Raw genomic sequence first — 10,500 nt, 5'->3', positions numbered from 1 at the left:
ATTCATATTTTTTTCATTAAATTTATACTTACAATTATTAGCATAATTGGGCTATTTTTCAATTCACTCATTATAATTTTATCAATTTAGATGCAGTCTACATAATATTAAAAATTAGTAGAGAAAAATCATCATAAGAACTAATTTATACTTTTTCCATCGTAGACAAATTCTTTATTTTTTTTACACTTAATTGAAAGTAGTTTCCACAAATTTTATGACCAAAACTGGGAATAAATTCATTGATGGCTGGAATTGGCATAAAGAGAAAGTTTTAATAGGAGGAAAAATAAAAAATAAAAAATAATAACAAAATATACATAAACACACATTTTACGTTTATTTTTTATTTTCACTTACCATATCATACACAATAAAACAACAAACACTAACTATACAATAATTTTTTTGACATTACCATCAAAATTATTTTGAATTAGAATTTTATTACTATACATCACATATAAGAACACTGTTACAGGTGAAGTGATGTAAAAAAACCAATTTCTAATAATATTAGTTAAAATAACCAAATGTTAAAAACACTAGAAAAATAGAACTAATAAGAAAACAAATAAAGAATCAATTGCCTAATCAATTATAATCTTAATGATTAGGTTATATAAAATCAACATTTAATATTAAAAAATATTTGTTATTATCGTTACTTTAATATCTATTATCTTGTGTAAAAAATTGTATTTTTTAAATTATTTATTCAAATGCTACAACTTTATAATAAATACTTCTATAACTAAAAGTACAAATACAAAATAACTTATTTACAAATTTTCTTGTATTTTAAAGCTCTTCTTTCAAAAGAACTTATTTAAATAAAGTATCCAAACTGAGCCTATGCAGAGGATGAAGAACTGCTTTTTAGTCTAGGTAGACAACTTGTGCCTTGATGGCCTCCGTTTGAAATGCCGCTCGTCATCACTAGACTCGTATTCAGAAATCGTGCTGCTCTTCCTGCCTTCATAGTAGCCTTTCGGTGCTGCCTTGAGATGCGCTGAAGATGTGGCAGGGGGACCAGCTGAAGCAGCTTCAGTTGTGGGAAAGGCAGATATCTTCCTCTTCTTGGTCATTTCTTCCTCAGCGGAGAAGTTTCTGCGGGAGAAAACACTGGCCTTCTGCTTGCGGTCTGCAGCTGCAGCTGCAGATGATGGTACAGTTGAGGAGGTTTTGGTCATCCGGGAAGAGGATTCTGACCGGTAGTCGCGATGGTGGTGATGGCCTCTTCCTCGATCACGGTGGTCCCTCTGGTCACGATCATGATCATGGTCACGTTCACATTCCCGTTCCCGTTCGACATGATAGTCAGCTTTTCTCTTGATAGGACGTGGAGGCTCCACCTCTCGTGGAGACCGATCAGGTGACACACGTTCTGCACGGTGACGATGGGGTTGGGGATGGTGGTACTCACTACTTGGAGGTCGATGCTGCCTTGAGATGTGCTGAAGATGTGGCAGGGGACCAGCTGAAGCAGCTTAAGTTGTGGGAAAGGCAGATATCTTCCTCTTCTTGGTCATTTCTTCCTCAGCGGAGAAGTTTCTGCGGGAGAAAACACTGGCCTTCTGCTTGCGGTCTGCAGCTGCAGCTGCAGATGATGGTACAGTTGAGGAGGTTTTGGTCATCCGGGAAGAGGATTCTGACCGGTAGTCGCGATGGTGGTGATGGCCTCTTCCTCGATCACGGTGGTCCCTCTGGTCACGATCATGATCATGGTCACGTTCACATTATCCACATGGTAGTCAGCTTTTCTCTTGATAGGACGTGGAGGCGGACGTGGAGACCGATCAGGTGACACACGTTCCGCACGGTGACGATGAGGTTGGGGATGGTGGTACTCACTACTTGGAGGTGCTGGAAGCGATTTCTGCATTAAAAAAAAAACAAAAATTATTGTTTGAAACATGTACGGTTTTAGTTTTTTTAATTATTATTATTAGTAGTTTTTGACATTCCTCTTTGACACCACAATATTCCATGATAATTTCCAATGACAATAATATTACAAATAATAATATGTAAGCAAACATAGCCACACCAATCACGTTTTCTTTCTATATATTAAGGAACCCTAACACAGGACAGAAATATGATCACCCAAATAAATTCAATTAAGGAAGATAGCTTAAGAGTTAAGAGTGACTTGGAGGACAGCATTAAAAGCTCCCTTTCATATTCATTTTCCAAAAACCACTTCATGCCCATAAAGTTTAAACATTTTAGAAGCACTATTGTGCATTCTAGTAATTCAAAAATGGATCTTTGCCAGCATTGCTACATTTTGTACGTTTCAAGCAGCTAACTCATGATAGGTTAGAATTATTCATTCTAACAGCTTATATTAACTAACTCCATCTTGGAACTTAAAAGGAATCAAGCAAGTGAAACATGAGTAACACACTAGTTTCAACGCACATGATACACTTTTTCGCTCAAAACAGATCATTTTAGGACACAGTTTGAGCAGTTTGTGTTTGTTTTTGCTTGGCGCACAAGGTGGCACACTCATCCTTGTTACCCTTGTTACAACTTCTAGACCCTGCATAATATAGACTAGAAGTTTACCTTTCAAAAGGCAGATCTATGACATGACAAGAATGACAAATAAAACATTTAACTGCCACAAAACGGACTAACAATATACTGACCCAAGTTTTTGTTTTATGTTCGAAAAAGAAATAATGCAGTACAGACCATGTATTAGTTATTAAGACCATATAGACAAAAATTAGGAATGTTAAATTTTAATCACTATACCCTGCCCTCATTAGTGGACAACAATTATGAACAGAACCCTTACAACCAGGATAAAAGGCATAAATCTAAGGTGTCATGGGTCAAAGAATATCGAAAAACAATAGTCCATAAATGATTGCTAAAGAGACTCTGAACCCAGAGAGAGCATATAAATTTAATCACATTACTGTTACCATCCAAGTGCAGCAATGCAACTCTAATCTAGTTATACCAATTCCCTTTTAATCAACTTTAAACCAACCGGTGGCTGTTGATTAGAGATATATGGTTCTGGGTGGGCACTGCTCCCTCAACCATTTATGACCAACAAGAATAGTACTCTGTAAAACAAGCAAGACTAACTGCTAAAGACTACTATCATCATTTAAGAAGCCAAAACAGTGAATGGCATCATCTAAAGCAATTACTGTTCAAGCTCGAGGTTCAAGTTTCTACCAAAATTTAGTGGGAAAAACCTAGAAAGGTAAATGATGCATACAAGTCCACAGATAAATAAAGGCAAAATAAGAGAACAAAAAGCACATACAGTTTTTGATTTCATAGGAACATCTCCAATACTGCTCGCTTCCCTACCAAAATCTCGATCTTTGGAGAAATCCCTATTTCATTAAAGAAACAAACTCATTAAAAATGATAATCAAAACAGAAATACCTCGAAAATAACCCACATAAAATTACTTAATTACAAGCAACAAGAACCACAATAACATTGGAAAATTTGGCAACAAAAAATTCATTAGACAACGTCAATAAAGAATAGATTATCTTGTAAACAAAGCTTTTGCTAAGATTAACATGCGACCCTTGTCCTTTATTAACCCAGGAAAAAGGATAGCCGTACCCGCTACAAACCATAACTATTAGAAAGTAAAATTATGTTAAATCGTAAACAAAACAGAGTCAAAATACAGAAGTATTCAAAAGATCACAGACGAGCAATCATGTCTAAAACAGTTATAACTCAGTGGTAACAGACATTTCACTGTTAAGTTTAAATTCCATATATATATATATATATATATATGGGATGACATAGATGTCAGTTTAAATAAAGTTACAGTGATCATAACTATTTGTCTCTTCATTGCATAATCTAATTCATTTTTTGGAATATATCCAATGGCATAAATCCCTTATCTAGAACTTCCGCCCTATTTAGAATTTCATTGCTTAGGTTTTTTCCCCTTCATTTTGAGACTTCCAACAATTATTGAATTCATCATAGAAGATTTTTCTCTTGTTAAAGAGTCTATTCTTTTTCCATCATTTTTAGAGAAGTCAACAAATTGGGTGGCACTCATAACTATTTATAGGATATATATTTTTCGATCCAACTATTGGATCACACTAACAAATAATAAAGATCATCTATAACACATTTTACCAAAATCAAACATTAACAAACATGTAATTGAAGACCTCTTTATCTATGTATATTTTGAACAAACATATTACATTATTTTCAAGTACATATAAGATATAACAAATGATTTTAGATTGACAAAATATTTTTAAGATGATCTATAATATATAAGTTTCTAATCCAATGGTTGATTTTTTTCAAAAACTACACGAATAAAAAGTTGAACAGTGAATATTTACTTAGATCGACACTGGTGTCAATTGATTATATATATATATATATAATAAAATGAATCGCCATCCAGGAGTAATTCTGTTTTACCTATCAATCCGTTTCTCATTTTCACGCTTTCTCCAACGATCAGCTTTCCGAGCTTCAAACTCCTCTCTACTCATAACTGGAGGTGGAACATTCATCCCCATGCCATACTCAGCAGCAAGATCCCTAAACAATAATTTAGCTTTCTAAAATAGTAATTATCTAAATATGCAAGACAAATTTTGATAATCAAAAAAGGTACATACCTATGAGGTGGAACAACAGGCATCATGTAACCCTGCATGCCAAATGGATCATGAGGCAGACCACCTGCAAATGGCATGTCCAAGGGGCCCAGGCCATAACCCATCATTTGCATCGGGCCACCATATGGTCCCATAAATCCTTCCATACAAGGTTGCATGCCATTCCAGTATGAATTGTAACCAGGTGCTGGGCCCATTGGCATCATGTAGCTCTCAGCCCCAAGGTCGTGTGGGGTTTTCCACTGAAAATCTGCAAGAGAAAAATAATTTGACATTGTTACAAATAACATAAATAGAGGTAAAAAAAAGACCTCTGTATTGTACTCCTCCCCCGAATGTTCAAGCAGCAATCCGGTTTGCAAAGTTTAATATAAAGGAAAAGTTACAGATACATGTCCAGATTTGAACATAAATATATAGATTCGAATGCAGGAGAGTCGATTTACCATTTGCAGGCAAATGGACTTTCTTCCTTTTTTTCTTCTTTCCTGCAAAGTTGAAATTTGAAACTACAAATGAGATTGTCATCAAAGAAAATAAATTATTATATGTCTTACACACAATGACATGAGCAATCTACATTACCTGCCTCAGCAGAAACCATTTTTTGCTGGACTTCCTCCTCAACCAACTGAGCACTCCCTTGTGAGGCTGGTTCCTTTACACTCGTCGACTCATGTGTAGCTTCACTTACATCAGGCATTCTGGGCTTCACTTGCTCTGATGTTTGCAATGGAGCTGGAGCAGAAACTGTTTTTTTATCATCAACAGTTTGCGGTACATTTGTCATTCCTTCACAAACAAGTGAAACCTTTGGTTCTCCCTTAGATGCAGCCGATGAGGCTGGAGATGGAAGCTTCAGTTGTGGACAACGAGCAGACTCCATATCTGGAAAGGAGGAGAAAACAATTGCAATTTGCATGTTAGTTTCAATAAATTTTTAACCAAATAAAGTCCACGTAAGAGTCACATGATAAATAGTTTCAATAACCTTGAACTCGAAAGGTGCTCCCAGAGTTTTCGGCACTGCTATTGCCTGACTCCAATATACGATAAATAGTATCTCTTAGGGTCTTATTTGGTAAAAGATCATCTGCAAGAATATTTGTTGCACCACATATGCACATGGACTTGGAGATAATATAGTCCCTAATACCTGAAAAGAATTTTCAGAATGATATTTACAAAACTTCATCTGAGATGTTTGTACATCGGGAAGAAATGCTGAGGAGAGATTATATCATCTAAAGCATTCTTTACTTGCTTAATGAAGAATTATAAGCTTAAAAACGTAAGTATTTACTCAAATTCTAAGAACCAGGACTTCTTCAGGAAGACAAAGAAACATACATTTGTCACAAAAGCTTTTAAAACAGCACTTGCTTGTCAGCACAGCATCTTTCATCACATCATTGCACAAGGGGCAGTGGAGCTCAGGTGGTAGATCCCCAACAGAACGTGTGGCGGAAGGTAAACCTTCTATTTCTTTCTCAAAAGCAGCCCTGTTTAGCAGGATTAGGTGAGAAATACAATATTAGTCCTACATATGACAGAATGGAGACGAAGAACCAACATGTACTCACTCATTTGGCTTCAATACAGCTACTGAACCATTTGGTAGAGCATAGGAACCTTGTGGGTTCACCATCAGCATGGATCTCGGAATACCAGTAGGTTGTTTAACTCTCTTGATGTCATAATTTGGATCACCGTTTGTAGGGCAGTGCTGAATAAAATGGCCTACAAAAAAAGTTTAATAAGTAAGCTAAGCATAACCGACAATGCCATCCAACAATTTAAGCAGATTTAGCGCCCCTTTTTCTCCCTGATAATAATAAGAGTCTAGGAAATACCAGGAACCTTGCACCTGTGACATACATAGCCTTGGGGAGGTGTTTTCCGCTCCAGCCCTACTCAGTAAGTGAATAAGCATTAGAACAGGAAAGGTGCTCCCAGCGTTTTCAGCACTGCTATTGCCTGACTCCAATATACGATTAATAGTATCTCTTAGGGTCTTATTTGGTAAAAGATCATCTGCAAGAATATTTGTTGCACCACATATGCACATGGACTTGGAGATAACATAGTCCCTAATACCTGAAAAGAATTTTCAGAATGATATTTACAAAACTTCATCTGAGATGTTTGTACATTGGGAAGAAATGCTGAGGAGAGATTATATCATCTAAAGCATTCTTTACTTGCTTAATGAAGAATTATAAGCTTAAAAACGTAAGTATTTACTCAAATTCTAAGAACCAGGACTTCTTCAGGAAGACAAAGAAACCTACATTTGTCACAAAAGCTTTTAAAACAGCACTTGCTTGTCAGCACAGCATCTTTCATCACATCATTGCACAAGGGGCAGTGGAGCTCAGGTGGTAGATCCCCAACAGAACGTGTGGCGGAAGGTAAACCTTCTATTTCTTTCTCAAAAGCAGCCCTGTTTAGCAGGATTATGTGAGAAATACAATATTAGTCCTACATATGACAGAATGGAGACAAAGAACCAACATGTACTCACTCATTTGGCTTCAATACAGCTACTGAACCATTTGGTAGAGCATAGGAACCTTGTGGGTTCACCATCAGCATGGATCTCGGAATACCAGTAGGTTGTTTAACTCTCTTGATGTCATAATTTGGATCACCGTTTGTAGGGCAGTGCTGAATAAAATGGCCTACAAAAAAAGTTTAATAAGTAAGCTAAGCATAACCGACAATGCCATCCAGCAATTTAAGCAGATTTAGAGCCCCTTTTTCTCCCTGATAATAATAAGAGTCTAGGAAATACCAGGAACCTTGCACCTGTGACATACATAGCCTTGGGGAGGTGTTTTCCGCTCCAGCCCTGCTCAGTAAGTGAATAAGCATTAGAACAGTAGTATCAAAATCTGTATTCAAAGCAGGCAGTGACTCAAACTTGTATAGAATAGGAAAAGGAGACTCACCAAAACCACGACCACCCCCCATCCGTCCACCCATACCTCTTCCAAAACCTCTACCAGCACCAAAGTCCGATCCTTGACTGCATGCCAAAAGGAAACTTGAATGATGGTAAATAAGAAACAACTGCTCCTCTAGTATAGGTGCTGATTCCAGAATGAGCAATCCCTTCCACCAGAGATTATTGATCATATTATTGCAGGTGAAAAAGAATATGAAGTTACTTATTCGTAATTCATATTCATATTTACAGTCATCATCCCTTTTTATGCTGATTCCAAGAATAAAGAAAGACAACTGAAGGAAAGTGGATAGTTTACTCACCATTGCCAATCCAAGGCAGGAGTATCAATCAAAGCCTTTATCTTACTTTCTTCATCAGCTTTGTTGGTTGGAGGAGCTTCAGGAATTAAGTTGCTTGATTGAATGGGTGGTACATCAGGAATCGCATACAAATCATTTCCAAATTCATCCCAATCTGAATCTTCTGGCTGTCATGTTATGAGAAGGTAAATAAAATAGGAATGAAGTGGAATTGTTTATTAAATAAAACACATGGAAAGCAAAAAGGGACTTACATATTTTACAGCAGATGCATCTTCAGCTGATAAGCTGCTGTTTTCAGGTTCGGCTTCCATAGCCGTATTTTCCACCTTTTTTTGCCTGCAAAAGCCAAGGAAAGTAGCAATTCAACGCAGAATTTTTCTCACAAATCAAAAGGGTAGTTTCTTGGGAAAACTGTGTGACTACAACGTGAAGTATCAAGATGAGAATAGCAAGCCCATGACTGCCCATTTCAAGAACCAACATGCATGATGCATGACAATAGTCCAAAAACCAACAACAGTAGTAAGATTAAAGGTTAGAGATAATACTCTAGTTCAGTAACAATTGGTAAACGTGGCCGACCAGGAACCCGACGAATTAACACTGAGGTATTTTTAGGAATCAGCATTGCTTCATCAAGATATTCTGAAATTCCAAAGAGACAGAGCAGCTATAAAACACTGAATATGCCATTCATCAAGGCAATTATATATATTAACTACCATGCTGCAAATCCTGCAAGGTTTGGGCGCTTGCAATTCCTACAACTAGCTTACATCCTCATTGGAACTCAAATTCTCAACACCCTGGCCTACATTCTAAGCATTTTATCTTTGAGGATTTCCTATTCTCTCGTTGTCTTTTCGTTTGATTTTTGCAATAGAAGAGGTGGAGGCCAATGTTAGTCAAATAAAAAACACTACAAAAACCAAGAATTTCATCGTAAAGTGATTCTGATGTACTGACAGTGTAATCTTATATATTTATTAACCAATAGAATTCATGAGAATTGCCTATTTAACTGTCACTGTCAATCACAACACAACAATTCCCTGATTTTTATTGGACATCAGTGTAAAACAACACTGTCAGTGCGTGAAAATAAAACATCAAACTCAACTTCAACACCATGAACTCCTGAAAGCCAAGACTAGCAAAAATGTTTACTTTGAGAGGAACATGATAAACACTGAAAGTTTAACCACGAAAGCCCTTCTCAAAGGCAAAGAGAATGCAATAGTTCCATATTTTCATTTACACATGGAGTCATGGTATCGCCACCTAAACAGCTATCTGAATGAGAATAACAATAGTTTTAATTAAAAAGTCTCAGAACCAACCTTCATTGGTCTGGGCGTTGGTTACCACGAGATCAAAATCAGTACCCCAGACTAAATGCTTGGATTCAAATATTTTTTCTTTCAATGTTCCAACAGAGATGAAAGGACCGTCCATGGGAATTGAATCATAATCTCTTGCACTCTTAAATTTATAATACACCGCCATCGTATATTTATTCTTTCTATTTAAAAAAAAAAAATTAAGATCAATGATAACAAAAGTACACGATGAATTAAAAGGGCCTATGGAATTCCAAAACTAGAATGGCCCTTGATATTAAATAAATCAAAACAAAACAAACAGTACAATACTATATCCAAATCTCTTTCTTTTTTCCTCTTTTCTCTGTTTTTGTCCTCCACTTGCAAATTACTAGGGTTAAGATCGATCAAATCGAACCGGGCTGAGGCTGAGAGCACGAACACTACTAGAATTCTCTTCTGCCAGCAAAAATCAACGCGGAATCTTGAACTTCTTCACAAAATTCCGTTACGCATTCAGAATCTCCGCTAATTCAGATTCCGTTGCAGCTGCTCTCAATGAAAACCATCACAAATCAGAGTATTCCGAATACGACCGATCCAAGAGAAGAATCTCCGTCGAAGCCCTCTATGGAAACAGAAACCACCGTGGCACCGGCACAGCGACAGTTAGGAGCTGAGAGATGCAATCGTCGAATCGATAGCAGGAAGAACAGCAACAATTTCCGACGGTCGCGCTTCGACAACCGACCCAACTCGGGGAAGAACGTGAAGGAGGCGAAACTGCGAACTCGGAATTGGACGAGCCTCTGCGATCGAAACTCTCGAATGAGAGAATCACGAACAACTCCGCGTGCGGTTGCAGAGCTGGAATCGGAGATCGATGATGGAGGATTGAAGGAGGAGGGGAGAATGATTAATTAGGGTTAGGGTTGGGAAAAGTTTGCCTTTGGGGTGTGGAAAGAGAAGAGCATAATCAAGTGTAGAAAGAATGCAGGGAGATGAAAAGGAGATACAAGTAGGAGGAACAATGAAATAATATTCTTTCCATATATAATTTTGTTAATCTTTTATCTTTTGAAACCAAATTTGTAATTTCCTTTCTTGTAAATTTTGATTTGATATATTTATAATTTGCTTTTACAGATTTTATTTTGTAGAAAATAAAGTTGTTAAATTTTTAAGTTAACTTTTAAATTCTTACAAGTTTACAAATTTAGATTAATAAAATAAATAAATTTAATAATTA

At 36.7% G+C, this 10,500-nt stretch overlaps 1 protein-coding gene across 1 annotated transcript; it reads right to left on the bottom strand.

Annotated features, from left to right (window-relative positions):
* Positions 885-9,451, bottom strand: LOC107617853 (E3 ubiquitin ligase PQT3-like). Its single transcript, XM_021111707.1, has 17 exons — positions 9,270-9,451; positions 8,478-8,574; positions 8,181-8,265; positions 7,927-8,093; positions 7,608-7,684; positions 7,451-7,507; positions 7,181-7,337; positions 6,948-7,099; positions 6,604-6,753; positions 5,242-5,559; positions 5,103-5,144; positions 4,657-4,906; positions 4,454-4,576; positions 3,296-3,368; positions 2,414-2,551; positions 1,657-1,879; positions 885-1,492 (listed from the first exon to the last, which is right to left on the bottom strand). The coding sequence occupies exons 1-17, from the start codon at positions 9,433-9,435 to the stop codon at positions 885-887; spliced, it is 2,883 nt and encodes a 960-aa protein (XP_020967366.1). The 5' UTR covers positions 9,436-9,451.

This window comes from Arachis ipaensis, chromosome B09, assembly GCF_000816755.2.
Source record: "Arachis ipaensis cultivar K30076 chromosome B09, Araip1.1, whole genome shotgun sequence".
NCBI lineage: Eukaryota > Viridiplantae > Streptophyta > Magnoliopsida > Fabales > Fabaceae > Arachis > Arachis ipaensis.
Note: the sequence above shows the minus strand (reverse complement) of the source record. Positions and strands in the feature narration are given on the sequence as shown.

Coding starts and splice junctions, on each gene's coding strand:
- LOC107617853 (XM_021111707.1), bottom strand. CDS start 9,435: ATGGCGGTGTATTATAAATTTAAGAGTGCAAGAGATTATGATTCAATT. Junction 7,508..7,607: donor GGGGGGTGGTCGTGGTTTTG/GTGAGTCTCCTT, acceptor CTTACTGAGCAG/GGCTGGAGCGGAAAACACCT. Junction 1,493..1,656: donor CACCACCATCGCGACTACCG/GTCAGAATCCTC, acceptor TTCCCACAACTT/AAGCTGCTTCAGCTGGTCCC.